General features: G+C 65.8%; 1 protein-coding gene across 2 annotated transcripts in view; it reads right to left on the reverse strand.

Moving 5' to 3' along the window:
* GOLGA7B (golgin A7 family member B) overlaps positions 1-18,124 on the reverse strand; it is a 30,824-nt gene extending 12,700 nt beyond the window's left edge. Inside the window, exon 1 of one of the 2 annotated variants that reach the window (XM_039482780.1) lies at positions 18,028-18,124. In XM_039482780.1, the coding sequence (XP_039338714.1) occupies positions 18,028-18,117 (90 nt within the window). In that variant the 5' untranslated portion in view covers positions 18,118-18,124. Of the gene's footprint in view, positions 1-3,734; positions 3,836-18,027 lie in introns of those variants that run through there. The other variant, XM_039482781.1, reaches the window with a different exon arrangement.
* Between the last annotated feature and the right edge of the window lie 1,573 nt (positions 18,125-19,697).

Here is a 19,697-nt window from a genome sequence, read left to right on the forward strand (position 1 = left end):
AACACTGAAAACTCACAGCTAAACAGCTACAGCTTAGTCTAGCAAGGGCCGGGTGAGGGGAGTGACCCGTTCCTGGGGCAGGACTGCGCCCTGCAGCCCAAAGGTGCCAGGCCTTTGTCTCCTTAGTGAAAGCGGGAACTTGGCGTTCTCTGTCCGTCGCTTTTGGAGGCCAGGGAGCCTTTGACGTGGCATCGCCTGATGGTTACTCCACAGAGCAACGTGTAGCCCAACAGGGAGGAGGGCGACACGGACACTCCCTGCTCCTCCTCCCCCCATTTGTGTTTGCTAACTGCAGCCTTCCTGCCATCTCCTGTCCTGCTGGCCCTGGGTACTGCTGCCATGTAACCGGAGGTAACCCACAGTCCTGTGCTGAGGACAGACGTGTTGGCTGGCTGGGTCTGAACGTGTGCTAGCAACATGCTCCGGGGGGATTCCTACAGGCCAGGCAATGGTGCTACGCACCTTCCCCAGGCTGCTAGCGAGTTATTCATTCTCAAATGACCCCTCACAAGGCACATTTTGTACAAAAAGAACAGGAGTACTTGTGGCACCGTAGAGACTAACACGTTTATTACACTGATGTGTAGAGAGTGAATCTGTGGGTGCTGTCAACCCCCCCCCCCCCGCCAGCCCCCCACCAATCCCCCACCAATCCCCCCACGCTAACCTCCTGGTGACAAAATGGGAATGTTGTCTGATGGCACTGTGTGCCTCAGTTTCCCGGGGGGAGAGAGGGTTTGCGCTCTGCAGAGGCTCAGAGACACGGGTGTGGCTGGTGTCAGCTCTCTGGGGCTTTAGGTAAAGATCAGGAGCCCTGGAGAAGACAATGGCAAATCCAATCATCTGGACACAAACCCCTAGAGACACGGACGGACGGATGTCCTGCCTCTCCAAGGGGGGCTGAGCCGCACCCCCCGGCTGGGGAACAAAGGCCTGGGGGTGAGGTGGGAGTTAAGTGGTGACTGTGGGAAGCAGTCGGGGCACCTGAACTGGGACAGAGAGAGGTCAGAGGGCTGGGGGTTGGGCTCTGTGCTGAGCAGGATGGACTAGGCTGTCACTTCCTTTTCTCTGGGCTAACCAAGGACTTCCTGTGCCGTGTCCAGCCAGCTAATCAACCCGCCTGTCGGCCGCGCTGGCTGAGTGTCCCTGCAGCCGCTGGCTCCCAGCTGAACACGCTGCCTGGTGCTCACGGGGTGCAGCAGGGCCCCGAAGGCCCAGTGTCCAGCGAAGGAGACAGGGAAGCCGAGGGCCCACCCTGGGGGAAGGAAGAGTGGGACCCCCGGGGCCTGGCCCACTGACTGTTCCAAAGCTGGGGCTGGAGCACCGGTCCTGTGGCTCCGTGACCAATGCGCTGCCCCGTGCCCCACCATGGCCCACGGGCCGGCCTCGGCACGGCACTCGGGGAGGGGCTCAGGGGCTCCTTCCCCGATTCCGGTGCACAGGCCTTTCCTCCAGCCCAGAGTGAGCAAAGACCACTCCTCCCCTCCCAGCCAGACCTCCAACCTCCACCGTACGGGGAGCGAGCAGCACTCAGGGGCTCGGTGCCCCCCCAGCTCCAGCTCCCCTCCATCCTCTGCTGCCCCTTGCAGCCACTGCCCTGCATTGGCCCTAGCCCCAGCTTGGGGAGGGACAGGACCTTGCAGGGTGTCTTTGGGGTGCTCCTGTCTCCTGGCTAAGGGGTCAGCATCACGGGGAGGGAGCCTGGAAGCTGCACCTTCTCCTGAAGGAGACCCCCCAGCTCCATGGCCAGGCCTGGGACCAGCAAGGGGGAAACACTCACTCTGCGAGCCAGGGAAGGGGCAGCCCATCTGCGACAAAGTGGGCCTTTTCTGTACTACTTAATGGCCTACATGCCTCAGTTTCCCTCCACGCTGTGCATGGCTCCCATGGGGGACAGGGTTCCGTTCCCTGCCAGGGCAGCCGAGAGCTGCTGGGGAGCACAGAGAGCGGGTCACTGAATGGCCTGGTTGTGGCCAACCCACGCGTGAAAAATGTGAGGGGACCTTGGAAACCCCAATGGGCAGAACGCCGCCACCCCCCACCCCGGAGCCCGGAGCGAGGCATCTGCACCCTCAGGTGGCCCTGCCCGGAGGGGGGCAGCAGGGAATAACGGGGGGGGGGGGCTCTGGGAGAGGCTGGGGTCTCCGCTGGGCCTGGTGAAGGCCGGCAGACAGCGTCTGGGACTGGAGCTCAGCCGGCTGGGCTGGCTGCACCAGGCGCTGCTCTCCGTGCTCTGGGGTCAACCTGCCCTCTCACAGCGCTGGGCGAGCATCACTGCAGCTGCTGCGTGAGGTGCATGAATCCCTCTGAACCCTGCTCCCCGCTTCCTCCCCTCCCCCGGCCTTGCCTCAGGCCCCTCGACCCCAATACTGCCCCACATCCCCTCCACTGAGCACCCCCCTACCCCCAGCTGAGCTGTGACCCAGGGAGGCAGGGAGCCCGCTGGCATTTGGCGCCTGCTGTGGAGTCTCTGGGGAAGGCGGGACGCCCCGGGGATGGGCGCAGGGCAACAGCCGGAACTGGGCAGGGAGCGAGTGGGGGCCAAAGAGAGCAGCCTATGGGGGGGGCTGACCCCATCTCACCCCATCTTGGGGCAGCCTCTGAGACCCCCCCCCAGCTCCTGGCAGCCCTGGGACACCCCCCCCAGCTCCGGGCAGCCCTGAGACCCCCCCCAGCTCCCGGCAGCCCCTGGAACACCCCCAGCTCCCGGCAGCCCTGAGACCCCCCCAGCTCCGGGCAGCCCCTGGAACCCCCCCAGCTCCGGGCAGCCCTGGGGACCCCCCCAGCTCCCAGCAGCCCCTGGAACCCCCCCCGCTCGCGGCAGCCCTGATCCCCCCCCAGCTCCCGGCAGCCCCTGGAACCCCCCCAGCTCCCGGCAGCCCCTGGAACCCCCCCAGCTCCCAGCAGCCCCTGGAACACCCAGCTCCCGGCAGCCCTGAGACCCCCAGCTCCCGGCAGCTCTGAACCCCCAGCTCCCAGCAGCCCTGGGACCCCCAGCCCGGGCAGCCCTGGAACCCCCAGCTCCCAGCAGCCCTGGAACCCCAGCTACGGGCAGCCCTGAGACCCCCAGCTCCCGGCAGCCCCTGAACCCCCAGCTCCCGGCAGCCCTGAGACCCCCAGCTCCGGGCAGCCCTGAACCCCAGCTCCGGGCAGCCCTGAGACCCCCCCAGCTCCCGGCAGCCCCTGGAACCGCCCCAGCTCCCGGCAGCCCTGGGAACCCCCCCAGCTCCGGGCAGCCCTGAGACCCCCCCAGCTCCCGGCAGCCCCTGGAACCGCCCCAGCTCCCGGCAGCCCCTGGAACCCCCCCAGCTCCGGGCAGCCCTGGGGACCCCCCCAGCTCCGGGCAGCCCCTGAACCCCAGCTCCGGCAGCCCTGAACCCCCCAGCTCGGGCAGCCCTGAACACCCCAGCTCCGGGCAGCCCTGAGACCCCAGTTCCGGGCAGCCTGGGACCCCAGCTCCCGGCAGCCCTGAGACCCCCCCCCAGCTCCGGGCAGCCCTGGGACCCCCCCCAGCTCCAGGCAGCCCTGAGACCCCCCCCCAGCTCCGGGCAGCCCTGGGGACCCCCCCCCCAGCTGAGGGGCCCCGCACCGCCCCCTCTCGACTAGCTCCGCTCCCCGCCCGCAGGCTGCAGGTGCCGCTTTGCTCGGGGACGGGCCGGACGGTGCCTCGGAGCCTCCGGGAGCCCCGTGTCCGCCCCCGGTCCCCGCCCGGCTGCGCCCCCGGCCCCGCTCACCTCGCTGGCCATGGCGGGCGCGGCGCCGGCGGGCTCTGTCCCTGGTGCTGAAGCCGGAGCCCGGAGCCCGGAGCCAGGCGCAGAACCGGGGCTGAGCCTGCGCTGCGCGGCCCGGATGCTGGGAACTGGGGGCGATGCGGGGCGGAGCCCGGTGCGGGGGCGGAGCCCGGTGCTGCGGGGGTGGGCGGCTCTGGGGCGCTCGGAGCCCGATTCTGGGGGCGAGCCCGGCGTGGGGCGGAGCGCAGGACTCCCGGCCCGGAGGCGCGGGGCCCGGCTCGGGGACTGGCGGGGCCCGCCTGGCTGCGGGGAGAAGTTGCAGCAGCGGGGCCGGGAAGCCCCGACCTGGCAGGGCCCCTGCAGCCCCCTGTCCCGGGAAGGCGCCTCCTGGAGGGGCGGGGAGAGCCCAGTGTCTGCCCGGGCATTGCCCCCCACGGGCACAGACCCCACGGGGGGAATAACCACCTCCCGCTCTGCCCCCCCCCCGCCCTCGCCCAGGGCCTGGGATGGGGTGTGGTGGTGCCCAGAGCCCATCACTGGCCTTCGCCTCAGGCCGGACACAAGCTCTGGCGCGGCCTGGCTGGCGGGTGCCGGGGTGGGGGCCATGGATCAGAGGCTCCCTGTGTGGCACCTGCGGGCCAGACAGCTGGGCGCCAGCCACCCCTGTGGCTCTGAGCCGCTGCAGAGAACAACCCCCTTTCTACCCACTCGGGAGCCTTGCCGCACATAGGGGACACTGAGTCATGCACAGGCTTCATCCAGATATAACGAGCAATTCCCACTTTGTCACAGCTGGTATCTGTGAGGGCTCCCTGTGCCGGGGCCTGCTGCTTACCCAGCTCACTATGGCAGAGGTGCAGTGCCCGCCTGCCTGGCCGTCTGTCCCTCCAGGTACATGCCTGGCCCCCATCACTGGCATGTCTCAATGCCACCCTCCCATGCCTGCCCCCAGCTCAGGTTGGCACCATTCCACATGGTGCTGTGTCCTTCGGCTGGCGTGCGGGGCCCACGTCTCGCTCTGGGCTGGCGGCGCAGGCGCTGCACTGGGTGCCTGGGCCTGAATGGGCACTGGCATCTCTCTCCTGGCGCCAGGAGCTGTTTACAGCCGCTGCTGTTTGACCAGAGGCCCTGGGAGCCTGGCCTGTGCGGCTTTGCTGCAGAGGGACCAGCCAGTAACATGGGCCCAAGCCTGTGCTGCCTCCCGCACCACCAGTGGCTGATAGGCCTTGTGTTCACCAGGGCTCCACACAGTCTTCTGCTCCTGCCATGGGCCCCTCTGCCCCATGCCCCCGGCCTGGACTCCAGAATAGCCCCTCCCTCCCTGGCCCAAATACACCTTCTTCAAGCCACCTGCAGGCCTCTCCAGCACCCACTCGAAAGCCCCGTCAGTCCCGTCAGCTCGCCTGGGAACGGCTGCTTGGCTCTGGAGCTGGGCCGAGATGCCAGGGAATTAGCTAGTGTCGCTCTGCTGTCGGGCTGCACTGTGAGCTCTGCAGAGTCAGAGCACGTGGCCACTGGCGGGTTGGGCCCAGGCTCTTGGCGCGACCCGGTGCGGGAGTGTGACGTAGTGGGGATTTTCCCTTGTTATGTTGTATGCAAGCCTATGTGAGTCTTACTGTTCTACATGAATGCTGGTGTGCCTCAGTTTCCCTGTGTATTGCACCAGTGTCTAGGTGGTGGGAATAAGGGTGTGTCACTTTTACTGGGGCTGCTCCAGCTGCCTGCACAGCTGCTATGGCTGCCCCTTCCCTTCGTAACCTGAGACTCCGGAGGGGGATGCGACCAGGTGACTCTTGGCCCGGGAAGTGGGACAAAGGCTGGAAGAGGAGCAACAGGCAGGGCAGGGGCCAGGCAGCTGGAAGCGAGTCAGTCCCGCTGGCTTGGGGTGCAGGGGCAGGGCAGAGCCCTGGCTCTGGGCTCCCCTCTCCCCAAGATGGACTTGGCTGAAAGTCACTAATTTCTGTGCTAACAAGCTCTGCCCTATGCTGTGTCCTGTCAACTAATAAACCTTCTGTGTTACTGGCTGGCTGAGAGTCACGTCTGGCTGCGAAGTGGGGGGGCAGGACCCTCTGGCTTCCCCAGGACCCCGCCTGGGCAGACTCGCTGTGGGAAGCACACGCTGGGGCAGAGGATGCTGAGTGCTCTGAGGTCAGACCCAGGAAGGTGGAAGCTGTGGAAGCTTCTTGCCCTGCAGACAGTCTGCTCAGAGAGAGGAGGCTCCCCCAGAGTCCTGCCTGGCTTCGTAGGGAGCAGTTCCAGAGCATCGCCCGGGGACTCCGTGACAGGAGGTACCAGCTTTTACTAGCCCAGCACAGACCCGGAGAAGAGCTCTAGGTAAGCGCGAAACCTTCTCACTCAGCACCAGGGGTTGGCCAATAACAGATGTTCCTCACCCGCCTGGTCTTGCCAACGTTGACGAAGCGCGTCAGAGTGTGCTCTGCTGGCGTGGGCACCGGAGCCGTTGGCTCCTGGCACCTATGGCTGTGAGGGCTCCTGCTGCCAATGGATACAGCAGCTGCTGTGGGAGCTGTCGTGGAGTCCCCGGGCGCTGCTCTGGAACTGCTCCCCACAAAGCCAGGCAGGACTCTGGGGAGCCTCCTCTCCCTTGGAGCAGCCTGTCTGCAGGGCAAGAAGCTCCCACGGCTTCACCTCCTGGGTCTCTCCTTGGAGCATTCAGCATCCTCTGCCCCTCCGTGCTCTTCCCACAGTGAGCCCGCCCCGGTGGGGTCCTGGGGAAGCCACAGGGTCCTGCCCCCCCACTTCGCAGTCAGATGTGACTCTCAGCCAGCCAGTAACACAGAGGTTTATTCGATGACAGGAACAGGGTCTAACACAGAGCTTGTAGGTGCAGAGAACCGGACCCCTCAGCCGAGTCCATTCTGGGGGGCAGTGAGCCAGACAACCCCGTCTGCACTCACTCCTCGTCCGCAGCCAGCCCCAAACTGAAACCCCCTCCAGCCCCTCCTCTCTGGGCTGTGTCTCTTTCCCGGGCCAGGAGGTCACCTGATCGCTCTGTCTCCAACACCTTTAGCATCCCCTTGCAGGGGGGAAGGGCCTGGCCATTAGTTGCCAGGAGACAGAGGGTCGGCCAGAAACTGAGGCCCCCCCACAGTATTCAGAGGAAACATTAAAACCAGTCCCACTTGGTCACAGGAGCCCAGTGCCTATGGCTGCAGCAGGCTCCTGGCACCCATAGCTGTGGCTCACAGCCCGGCACTCCCAGCTCCAGCTCCCATCCATGCCAGTCTGTGACTGGATGAGCTGGGAGAACCCTGCCCTCGGCTCCAACCCCAGAGGGGCCCTGGAGAGAAGGCACCAGCCTCATGCTTCTTGCCCTGCTATTGTTCAGCAGCTGGGGCCCCTGGGCCGGGCACCTGAACCCGGGTCAGCGTCGCCTGCTCCATATCTCCCCGTCGACCAGACTGGGAGCCACAGGAACCACGCTCAGCACTGCAAGGGAGCCGGGTCCCCGTCCGGCACCTAATTCTGCACCCAGGCTTTGAGACGTGCCCAGCAAAGCTGCCCCCAGCTGCGGGCGCTGACCAACCCGGCCCCAGAGCTCACAAACGGGCTTAGCTCCGGTGACAAGCATCCCCTGCGGGCTGTGAGCTGCACCAGGACCTGCGGACACACTAGAGCTGACAGCAGCGCTCCAGGCCGGCAGGAGCCTCGGCCCTCGCTGCAGCCCCGAATGGGCTCGCCAGCCCGTCGGTCACTGCAGGCTCACGGTTGCCGGCTGCCCGAGGGCTCCGCTGCACCGCAGGCCTGAGGCTCCTCCACGTGCCAGGGGCTGCCACAGAGCTGAGCAAAAACCATGGCAGGGCCTGGACCACGTCTCCTCCCACCATTCACACAGGGGTACCGCATCGCTGCCCTGGCTGCCCCCACCTGCCAGGGCTGCAAAGCCAGGACCCTACAGATCCTCAGGGGTCTGTGGGGTGAGGAGGCAGAGCCTCTGCTCTGTCCATGGTGGCAGGAGCAGACCCGTCCCACTGGCTCCAGGCGGCTGTCTGCTCCCCCCATGGAGGGCGCGCTCTGTCCCGGGCTGGCACAGAGCTGTGTGTCGCGGGGCTTTCACGGCCTGGGTCTGATCAATCCAAAGCAGCTCAGTGCAGTCAATGGGGTAACGCTGGCGTAGCCCCGCTCAGGACTCCTCCTACGAGCGAGTGACACCAGTAGGTGCCCTCAGAACAACCGAGGGCCGAGACCGCTCAGCTGAGCTCCCCGCAGACAGAGCACGCCGGGGCGACCAGCACCAACAGAGCATCCCCCCTCCCATGCCTCCACCAGCGTCTGCCAGGGGAAGCTGCCCCGGCTTTGCAATGGGGCTGCCAACCCCCGAGGCTGCAGCTTTCAGATGGGCCTGAGCAGGCCCAAGCCTGGCACACGACTAGAACCCAGCAAGCAGAGGAGGGGAAGGTCTGGCAGGGCAGCAGCCCTTCACGGGTGGCCCCCAAAGGCTCGGGGTGGGGGGAACAACCCCCTGGGAGGCATTAGCCCCTCCCACCCAAAGACACTGAGATAACACTGGGGAGGGGCAGCTGCTGGGAGGGACAGGGGCTCACAGGGCCCCCCAGCACAGAGCTCTCCAACCTACCCCCCCACACACACCCAGCCCTACGGTGTCAGAGCACCTGACAGGGTTCCCCTCGCGTCACCCAGGGAGCCCAGCAGAGCCCCCAGCCCACCGGCCTCCACACAAGCTGCCCGCCCTGGGGTGGGGTCAAGGCTCTCTGTGAACACCCCCATGGTGCTGGCAGGCCTCCCCACTGTGCCTTTGCCATCGCTGTGCAGGGCGGGCGGTTTGTGCAGGGCGGGGGTGCTGCAGGCAGGTTTCAGCCACCCCACGCTCTCTGTGCACGGTGCTGCCACTCGCCCGGAGCCAGGGCCGGACCCAACTCCCAGTGCCCAGATGGGCGCCCCGGGAGCACTGGGCCCTGAGTCCCAGAGGGGGAGGAGCCCCCCAGGCCCCCACACTCATCCCCCAGCAGCCTGGGGGCCTGACAGACCCAGCGCGCCCCGGCCCCAGCTCCTGTCGCTCAGCCTGTCATCCCCACGGCAGCAGCCTCCCCCGCCTGGTAGGACGGGATGTGTTGCCATGGCGATGCTGCCTTTGACTGTATGAATAAAGCCCCCCCCCCCCCCCCGTGGGAGCCAGGGAGCTCAGCTGCCTCCAGGGCTCGGCCCCCGCGGGGCAGGGAAGGTGGCTTGTGACTAGGCTGGGAAAAGCACCAGCCTGGGGCTGCGGGCGCTGCCTGTCCAGGGCGGCCCAGTGTGGCCCCTAGGCCCCGGCAGCCTCCCACAGGGCCCTGAAGTGTTTGGGGACCGGGGGAGGGGTGCCTGGTTTGTGGCCAGGTTCAGCCTTGGCACAAAGAACCCACCCCTCCCCCGCTGCTTGTGCTTAGCACCACCCCAAAGAGGCAGGGAGCCAGCCCCCCAACCCGCAGGGTGCACCCCGCCTGCCTGGCAGCACCCCCAGAACCGGGCGTGTGCCCCGTGGGCACGGCTGAGCCCGCAGCCAGCCACGCCGCATTAATGGGCAAGGGCTGAGGCAGCGCAGCCGGGCGTTCCCCAGCCAGAGCCAGCACAGACCCCCTCAAACAGCCGCACGCCGCTGGGCACTGCAGAGTGCCCCCCGCAGGCACACCAGGCTGGGCGGGCGCCAGGGAGGAACATCAGCCCGGGGCCCAGGGCTGGGAGCGAGACTGGCACATTCGCGGGTGGCACGTCGATTGCCTCTCGCCCACCTGCAGCCGCTTCCAACACGAGGCCCCGTCTCAGGCTGGCTCCAGGCGAGCTGCCCCCTCCGCTCTGCGCACAAAGCTCGGGGCTGCGGCACGGCGAACGGCTGGTGCCCGGGTAGGAGCGCCAGGGGGTGAGGAACCCTTCACCTCTGGCACCGTGCTAGAGCCCCCACCTGAGCAGTGCGATGCAAACCAGCGGCTGAGTCTGCAAAGGCAACACGGTGCAGACCCCCAGGTCTGCCCCACCCCGGCGCCCAGAGCCCCCCATAGAACCCCTGGGTCCGCCCCACACCAGCACCAGAGCCCCCTATAGAACACCCGGGTCAGCCCCACCCCAGCGCCCAGAGCCCCCCATAGAACCCCTGGGTCCGCCCCACCCCAGAGCCCAGAACTCCCCATAGAACCCCTGGGTCCACCCCACACCAGCGCCAGAGCCCCCCATAGAACCCCTGGGTCTGCCCCACCCCAGCGCCCAGAACTCCCCATAGAACCCCTGGGTCCACCCCACACCAGCGCCAGAGCCCCCTATAGAACCCCGGGGTCTGCCCCACCCCAGTGCCCAGAGCCCCCTATAGAACCCCCGGGTCAGCCCCACCCCAGCGCCCAGAGTCCCCCATAGAACCCCTGGGTCCGCCCCACACCAGAGCCCAGAACCCCCCATAGAACCCCTGGGTCTGCCCCACCCCAGAGCCCAGAACTCCTCATAGAACCCCTGGGTCCACCCCACACCAGCGCCAGAGCCCCCTATAGAACCCCCAGGTCTGCCCCACCCCAGCGCCCAGAGTCCCCCATAGAACCCCTGGGTCTGCCCCACCCCAGAGCCCAGAGCTCCCTATAGAACCCCTGGGTCCACCCCACCCCAGCGCCAGAGCCCCTATAGAACACCTGGGTCAGCCCCACCCCAGCACCCAGAGCCCCCATAGAACCCCTGGGTCTGCCCCACCCCAGAGCCCCGAGCACCCTATAGAACCCCTGGGTCTGCCCCCCCCCAGAGCCCCGATGCCCCAATATAACCCCTGGGTCTGCCCCACCCCAGAGCCCAGAGCCCCCAAAAGAGCCCCTGGGTCTGCCAGAGCCCAGAGCCCCCTACAGAACCCCTGGGTCTGCCAGAGCCCAGAGCCCCCTACAGAACCCCTGGGTCTGCCCCACCCCAGAGCCCAGAGCCCCCTATAGAACCCCTGGGTCTGCCCCACCCCAGAGCCCAGAGCCCCCTACAGAACCCCTGGGTCTGCCCCACCCCAGAGCCCAGAGCCCCCTACAGAACCCCCGGGTCCGCCCCACACTGCGCCGGGTGGGCAGCAGCTGGGCTGGGGGGCAGGCGGGAGCTCGCTCACTGAAGCCGCCGCAGCTCTGCCATTGACGTCACTGATGCTCTGAAATGGCCCTCGGAGCCCAGGCTGGCATCTCGCTTTGCTACAGCTCCTTGGCGTGGGCGCGAGGTGCCACCACACTGGGGGCTTGGGCCCTTCGCTCCAACCGCAGCAGCCGAGAGCTGCTATTTTTAACCTGCCTGGAAGCGGAGGCGGCACGTTTCCCAGTGCGGCGGCAGGAGCTGTAATTACTCTCCCAGCTGGGTCCCTTCCCTCAGCAGTGAGCTGGGACCAAACCTGCCCGGCCAACAGACGCCCCCACCCCCCATGAGCCCCTGCCCGGCCCATCAGCCCACAGACACTCACACCCACAAAGGGGGCCGCGCTGGGCCGTGCAGGGGGCTGCTCCCCTCACACGCAGGGCAGACTCTTCGCACGGCCCCCTCTGCCATCTTTCCTCAAGACTAACCAGGCCCCGGGTTTTAGCCTTTTCACAGAGCAGCATTTCTAAACCTTGGAGCATTGCTGCTGGTCTCCTCTGGAGTCTCCCCATTCGTCCACATCTCCCCTAACGTGTGGGGCCCAGAACCGGCCCCGGCCCCACCTGAGGCCTCCCCAGTGCTGAGCACAAAGGGAGAATCACCGCCCGTGGCTCACATACAACACTTGTTAACACAGCCCCCGAGGAGATGAGACTTTTGTGCAGCTGTTGACTCATGTTCAGTTTGTGATTCACTCTGACCCCAGCTCCTTGTCAGCACCGTGACTACCGAGCCAGCTGCTCTCCAGTGTGGACTTGGGCATCTGATTTTAACTCCCTAAGTGAAGCACTTTGCACTTGTCTTTATGGAATTTCAGCTTGTTGATTTGAGGTCAATTCTCCAGTTTGTCACGGCCATTTTGAATTCTAATCCTGTCCTCCAAAGTGCCTGTGACCCCTCCCAGCTCGGTGTCAGCCACAAATTTTAGAAGCATCCGCTCCTCTCCATTATCCAAGTGACTGATGGGAATATTGCACAGTATCAGACCCAGGACTGACCCCTGCCCGACCCCATCGGCTATGTCCCCCCACCCCCAGCTTGACAGTGAGCCACTGATCAGCACTCTGAGTACGGGCTTTCACACAGGGTACTTTATAGGCATTTCATTAGACCCCACTTCCCTAGTTTGCTGATGTGACTGTCACGTGGGACTGCGTCGAAAGCCCCACTAAATATATCACGTCTGCCACGTCCCCCCTTTGCAGCAGGACAGCAAGCCTGTCAGCTAAGGAAATCAGGTAGGTTTGGCATGACCTTGAATACATCGAAATATTCTTTAGCCTGTTCCTCCCCTATTTTGGCTTGTGTTCCTTCCCCGGGTTGTTAATGTTAATTGTGGTGAGTCACCAGTAACATCTGAAATGTTACATGCATCCGACGGAGTGGGGATTCACCCCCAAAAGCTCATGCTCCAAAACGTCTGTTAGCCTATAAGGTGCTGGACTCTTTGCTGCATTTGAAATGAAGACTGAAGCTCAAGGGCATTAAACACATGTTCTGTCTCAATAGCATTAACTCTCCTTTCCCACTGAATAGAGGCCTAGACTTTCCTTTGTCTTTCTCTCACTTGCAGTGTATTTAAATAACCCCTCTCTCCCTCGCCACGGCCACGGGGGAGGGGCTGACAGCAGCGAGCGGGGCCGTGGCCTTGGTGGGAAGAGGCGGGGCAGGGGGCTAGCCTCCCCAAGGGGCAGCTTCCCCTGCCGCCACGGCCGGCCCTGTTCAGAGCACTTCCAGAGCACCAAGACTGACGACATATGAGGAGAGGCTGAGGGAACTGGGATTGTTTAGTCTGCAGAAGAGGAGAGTGAGGGGGGATTTGATAGCTGCTTTCAACTACCTGAAGGGGGTTCCAGAGAGGATGGATCTAGACTGTTCTCAGGGGTGGCAGATGACAGAACAAGGAGCAATGGGCTCAAGTTGCAGTGGGGGAGGTTTAGGCAGTTCCCAGGTGAGAGGCCAGGCTCCTTCTCCCCCCCCACCCCCCCACCTCAGCATCTTTTGTTCCCTGGGGTCTGCTCAGCTCCCTCCCTGCTGAGAGGTTGAAAAATCCTCCTCCCTCCCGGCGTTGGCTGCTAGGTGTCCTGGCGATTGGGGCTTTCCATTGTCTTCTTGGATTTTCCATCCAGCTGAGCTGGCCTTGGCCAGTCCTTTGTAATGATCCGTTCCGGCCACTCAGACAGCTGAGAACCTGCTTTAGCATCACCAGCAGCAGCTCTGTTAGGTGCTGTGCGGCTGTCTCACCCCTCCAGTCCTTACCCGTGCCTGCCATGTGCTCACAGCCACGCTGCCTGCACGGTACTGCTCAGCCAAAGGCTGCTGCCCAAGCTGTGAAACTAACTTAGCAGCTGCAGGACTTACGGGAACTCTGCAAGTATCAACTCCAGCATCCACGGGCAGGAGCCAGATGCCTGTCACCACCCTCGGCACAGTCACATGCCGGACAGCAATGCAGCCCTGTCACGGAGTCCCCGGGCGATGCTCTGGAGCTGCTCCCCACCAAGCCAGGCAGGACTCTGGGGAGCCTCCTCTCCCTCGGAGCAGACTGTCTGCAGGGCAAGAAGCTCCCACGGCTTCACCTCCTGGGTCTCTCCTTGGAGCATTCAGCATCCTCTGCCCCTCCGTGCGCTTCCCACAGCGAGTCCGCCCAGGCGGGGTCCTGGGGGAGCCACAGGGTCCTGCACCCCCACTGCGCAGCCAGACGTGACTCTCAGCCAGCCAGTGACACAGAGGTTTATTCGATGACAGGAACGGGGTCTAAACCAGAGCTTGTAGGTACAGAGAACGGGACCCCTCAGCCGGGTCCATTCTGGGGGCAGTGAGCCAGACCCCCACGTCTGCCCTCACTCCTCGTCCCCAGTCAGCTCCAGACTGAAACCCCTCCCCAGCCCCTCCCCTCTGGGTTTTGTCTCTTTCCCGGGCCAGGAGGTCACCTGATCTCTTTGTTCACCTTTAGCCATCCCCTTGCGGGGGGGGGGGGGGGGGGAAGGGCCCCGGCCATTTGTTGCCAGGAGACAGTGTGTCCCACACCGTCCTCAGAGGAAACATTAAGACCAGTCCCACTTTGTTACAAGCCCAGACTGCTGCTGAGCGAGCCCCGGAGGAGCAGGGCTGCCCAGGCTGGGAGCCTCACATGCCCGTAGCCCAGCTGGCCCGGCCCTGGCCCAATGGGCTGCAGGAAGGCAGCAGGGCATTTACCTGCAGTTACGGCTTTTGACCATCAGAGGCCACTGTGGCGCCCGCTGAGCCGGCAGTGCCGGACCCCTGGGCTGGAGGGAAAGGCCCCCCCAGCAGGGCAAGCAGCCCTGGCTCCCTCCAGCCCCCCAGAACCAGTGCTCCAGTCATGGGACACAACCTGAGCCCTTCCCCCAAGGGCCAGGGAGCCCCAGCACCCCCCCGCCTCCCACAGGCCACGTGTGGGGCTTGGGAGCTGGCCCAGCGCCGCCCCGCAGCCTCAGTGGGCTCAGATCACGGCAGGCTGGGTGTGGCCTGGGCAGGGGGGCTCCTGGGGCCCACTGAGGCTAGGCAGGGTGGGTTAGTGCACTGGGCTGGGACCCAGGAGTGAGGGGCCAATCCCTTCCCTGGCACTGCCTCCCTGTCCGACCGGGCCAGTGGTGCAATTCCCCTGTCACGTGGCCATAATCCCGCCCTGCCCCAGGAGTGAGGGTCCCGCCGTCAGCGACCGGGCACGCCAGGCTCTGCCCTGACGCCCTCAGCAAGCAGGTTTCCAGGTCCCCCATGGCTGGTGCAAAGTGGCCCAGAGCTGCTAAGAGCGGCCGGCCCCTCCCAGCTGTACAGCCTGCCCCCAGCCCCACATCCACCCCCAGGGGAGCCCTGGTGCAGGGAGGGGAGGGGACAGGGTGTCCCCACACCCCAGTTATTCCCAGCCACCTGGGCCCCCAGGCTGCTCTGGGCAGGACTGGCAAAGGGAGTGACCCAAAGCGGCCAAACAGCCCGGGCGGGCGAGTCCCACCCACGGGATCCTCCCTTCCCTCGGTGTCTGGGTCGAACACGGCTTGTCCTTGTGACCCCTCGGCCAGAAGGGCCCGTTGTGATCCTCTCCGCCGACTCCCGTCCAGCGCAGGCCAGACGCCTGCCCCCAGACAGTTCCTAGCTGAGAAAAACGCCCCATCTTCATTTCACATGGTCAATGCCGGGGGCTCCACCCGCCCCGAGACACAGCTGTGGGGGTTAACCCCCCCCCCCGATCCCAAATGCCTCATTTCCAGCCTGACCCTGTCTCGCTTCAGCTCCCAACCTCTGGCTTGCGTTAGCCCTTCCTCGGCTAGACGGCAGCGCCCACCAGGAAATGCCCGTTCCCCATGTCGCTGCTCACGGGCTGGGTGACGCCCCCTGGCCTGAGCTCCCTGGGCCCCCCGGACGGCATTAACCTTCTCCTGGCCCTGCCTGGCAGCGAGGCCCAGCCCTAGCCCCGGGCCGGTCCCCCCGGGCTGTGGCGCTCCAAGGGCGGGCCCTGGCCCGGCTTCTGCCCAGGGAGGAGGAGGCAGATGCACAAAGACCCCCTCCCCCTCCCCGCAGCTGCTGCCATGACTCACTGGAGCAGGTGAGGCTGGGCTGTCATCAGCTCCCTGAGCCGATTCCTCTTCAAAGGCAGGAATAGGGGGGCGGCTGGGGGCGGGGGGCCGTGGCCAATGAATGGGGCGGGAGCGAGGCGCTTTCCCGGGCCGGGTGACGCAGTGACATTTGGAAGGGATGTGCAGATACAGCAGCTCACCTGCCCCAGGCGGGAGATGCCAGGTGCAGGGCAGGGGGCCTGGTTCTATCGCTGGCTTCGTGCAGAGGAGACACCTTGGAAAACTCAGAGTTCCCGGCACGTTACCTGGCCCCACACCAGCTCCCCATGGGGAGCTGGGCCCCGCCTCACCTTGCAGTGCTGGCCACGAGCCCCCATGTGGGCACAGGGCTCCCAGAGGGAGGCCAGAGCCCGGCTCCCTCCCCCACAGCCATGGTTGGGGAGCAGAGCCCATGGAACCAGACACTATTATCTGGGGAACAACCCGCACAGGCCATTGGCAGGGTGTGGACCCACCCAGCTGTCACAGATCCACAGGGTCGGGGCTTTTAAACAGTCCACTGGAGGAGCCCTTCAGTGGGCAGCCCCCCAGGGGTCCCACCCTTCCCTCAGGGCAGGCCCCGGCTTCCCTGCCTCCCACGGAGCCTCTGGGCTCCAGCCTCCTGCTTCACCCTGTGAGTTCTGCCCTGCTGCAAGTCCAGCCAAGACAGACCCCAGGAGAGGTACGTCCGCTCGGCGGGGACCCAGGCGCCCGCCAGGGCTTGGGGTGATTCCCGGCAGCCTTGTCCAAGCAGAGCGGGGTCTATTGGTCACCGGGACACAGCAGCGGGGAGTCCTTGGGTTAGCACAGGGAAGCAAAGGTTACGGCATAGCCCACCCTGGCCAAGCTGCCCTGGAGCCATTTCTGGCCCCCTCCCTCTGTCAGCCCCAGGTGAGAGCAGCTGAGTCTCCCCCAGAGCCCTGAGGTCACCTCTCAGCCTGCAGAGCCAGGCTGGGTGTCAATTGCTCAGTGCTTGGCGCTCCCACTGTCTTCCTGGATCCTTCCTGCCAGGGTCGGTCCCAGCCCCGGTTAACGACCCCGGCACCCCCTCCCCCAGGCAGCTACGTGACCCCACAGCTCGAGTCTGCGGCTCTGCCCAGGAGCAGCCTAACCCCTCTGCACCCACAGGGGAGCAAGCCTTGCCAGGCACAGCACCCTCGCTGCGGCCAGGACAGCGCCCATCAGCCCGGGAGGGGGCGGCCGTAACAGCCCTTCCCCCGGGCCCAGCACACGCGCGCTGCCGGGGTCACACAAGCAGCGCTGTCTGGGCAGAGAGCCCAGCCCGGGCACCAGAGCTGGGACGGAGCCGCCCCCTCTCCCCTGGCGAGGGCTGCGACGGGCACAGCCAGGAGGAGCCAGTTCTGGGGCCGGCTGAGGGACCAGCCCCCCCCCACCCCCACGGGGGTGGGTAAAGGGGCAGGACACAGCGAGGGAACACAGCTAGCGAGTGGGGCAGGAGGCCCCCAACCCAGACGTGCCACCCCAAGCGTTGGCAATGAGCACAGTGCACTGAGGGAGCAGCTCCAGGGAGCCCTGTCCCAGAGCAGCGTGGGGCTCGCCCCGTGCCCCCGACACAGCTACACCACCCCCCCCAACACAGTCAGAGCACGTCCCCACCCCAACACAGCCAGACACAGCCGGGGCCAGAGTGCAACCCCAACACAGCCAGAGTACGTCCCCCTCAACCCAGCCAGACACAGCCGGGGCCAGAGTGTGCAAACCCCCCCACCCCAACACAGCCAGAGCACGTCCCTCCCGACACGGTCGGGGCCAGAGTGTGCAACCCCTGACCCCCAACTCCAACACATCCCACACGAGAGTGCGTCCCCCCCACCCCACCCCACCCCAACACAGCCAGAGCAAGTCCCCCAACACAGCCAGAGCACGTCCCCCCAACACAGCCAGAGCACGTCCCTCCCGACACGGTCGGGGCCAGAGTGTGCAACCCTGACCCCAACTCCAACACATCCCACACGAGTGCGTCCCCCCACCCCACCCCACCCCACCCCAACACAGCCAGAGCACGTCCCCACCCCAACACAGCCAGACACAGCCAGGGCCAGAGTGTGCAAACCCCACCCCAACACAGCCAGAGCACGTCCCTCCCGACACGACCTGGGGCCAGAGTGTGCAACCCTGACCCCAACTCCAACACATCCCACACGAGTGCGTCCCCCACCCCCACACAGCCAGAGCACGTCCCATGAGACATGGCTGGGGCCAGAGTGTGCAAACCCCCCCAACTCCAACACAGCCCACACATAGAGTGACCAGATGTCCCGATTTTCTAGGGACAGTCCCGATTTTTGGGTCTTTTTCTTATCCAGACTCCTATTACCCCCCCATCCCAATTTTTCAGCTTTGCTGTCTGGTGACCCTACCCACACGAGAGTGCACCCCCCGCCCGCACCCCGACACAGCCAGAGCTGGAGCCCATCCCCCCAGCTGTGCTGCGGGTGAGGAGAGGGGTTATGCCTGGGGGGGCTGGCAGCAGGGCAGGGGCTGCGATATTCTGGGCAGGAGCGAGGAGCTGAGCCGGGGCCGGGTACCAGAACGCAGTGCCAGGCGGGCGACTGGGCCGTACCGGGTGTTGGGACGTGCCTGAGGGGTAGGGGAGCCGGCAGTACCTGGTGAGGGTCCTGTGGCACCAGCAGCAGAAGTGGCAGCCCCCATCGCCAGCTCCCCCGCTCTGGGGCAGGCCCCACTCCTGTCTCCATGGGCTGGCTGGCCTCAGGCAGCCGAGTGACAGGCACAGGTGCACTCCTGTCCCAGGATGGGGGGGGGAACTGCTGAGGATCTCCCCCCCCGCCCCGCCGGCTCCCTGGCCCTCCTGTCCCTTCCAGCCCACCTGCCTCCTGGGCCAGGGACAGCCGCACCCCAGGGTGACCAGATGTCCCGATTTTATAGGGACAGTCGCGATTTTGGGGTCTTTTTCTTATCTAGGCTCCTATTACCCCCCCACCCCGGCCCGATTTTTCACACTTACTGTCTGAGCACTGAGTGCAGGGCTGTGTGTGGAGCGGGGGCAGCTAGGAGACCCAGGGGGCACCCCTGCCGGGTGCGGGATGCTGGCTGTGCCCTGCCCCCCAGCCGCCAGCCCTCCCTGCCAGGCGGTGACTCAGTGGCTGTAATGGAGGCGTGGTGACAGACGAGGGGCGCAGGCCAGCTGGCAGGGAGCCCTCCGCTCACAGGGCCTTTCATCTCCTGTCCGGGGCTTGGGGCAGGGAGGGGCGCACGGGGGTTGGGGACCACTTGGCCCTGCAGGCCCTGCAGGGGGGTGGAATCCCACTCGCCCCTTGGCCAGGAGCCCATCCCAGAGCTCCCTGGACAACACCCCCTACTCCCACCCCGCCAGTTCAGACCGGACCCTCCCAAACCCAGTAGCCAGATCTGTGCCTCGGACTGTGCTCCCAGCACAGTGCACGGAGCTGCCCGGTGCACTACCATGGAAACCCACTGCTACGGTTAACTCAGCAGGGGGCGCTCTCCCCAGGGGTCGGTGTGACCAACATGCCCCAGCGCAGCACTGGGGGGCGCTGTGCTGCAGGGCCGGGGGTGGGGCTCAGTAGGGGGCGCTCTCCCCCTGCAGTCTGGGCTGACCCCAATGCCCCAGTGCGGCGCTGGGGGGCCTGTGCTGCAGGGACGGGGGTGGGGCTCAGTAGGGGGGGCTCTCCCCCTGCAGTCTGTGCTGACCCCAATGCCCCAGCGTGGCGCTAGGGGGCGCTGTGCTGCAGGGGGTGGGATGGGGGCTCAGTAGGGGGCGCTCTCCCCCTGCAGTCTGTGCTGACCCCAATACCCCAGTGGGGCGCTGGGGGGCCTGTGCTGCAGGGGGGTGGGGCTCAGTAGGGGGCGCTCTCCCCCTGCAGTCTGTGCTGACCCCAATGCCCCAGTGCGGCGCTGGGGGGCCTGTGCTGCAGGGGGTGGGATGGGGGCTCAGTAGGGGGCGCTCTCCCCCTGCAGTCTGTGCTGACCCCAATGCCCCAGCATGGCGCTGGGGGGCCTGTGCTGCAGGGGGTGGGAAGGGGGCTCAGTAGGGGGCGCTCTCCCCCTGCAGTCTGGGCTGACCCCAATACCCCAGGGCGCATCCAGTCCCTGGGCTCCCTGTCTCCAGAGTGGGAGGAAACTACCCCCTGCCCTTCTCCCTCCCCAGCAATACTAGTGTCCTGGGAACTTTGAACGGTTGCAGACGGCCACTTCCTGACGCAGGACGCGCTGCAGCCAGACACCACCAGTGAAGGTTGTATGAGAGCTCACCTGGGAACTGATCCCAGGGACTGAAAGTCAGTGGTTGGTTAAG

The sequence above is a fragment of the Mauremys reevesii genome, linkage group 7, assembly GCF_016161935.1.
Source record: "Mauremys reevesii isolate NIE-2019 linkage group 7, ASM1616193v1, whole genome shotgun sequence".
NCBI lineage: Eukaryota > Metazoa > Chordata > Testudines > Geoemydidae > Mauremys > Mauremys reevesii.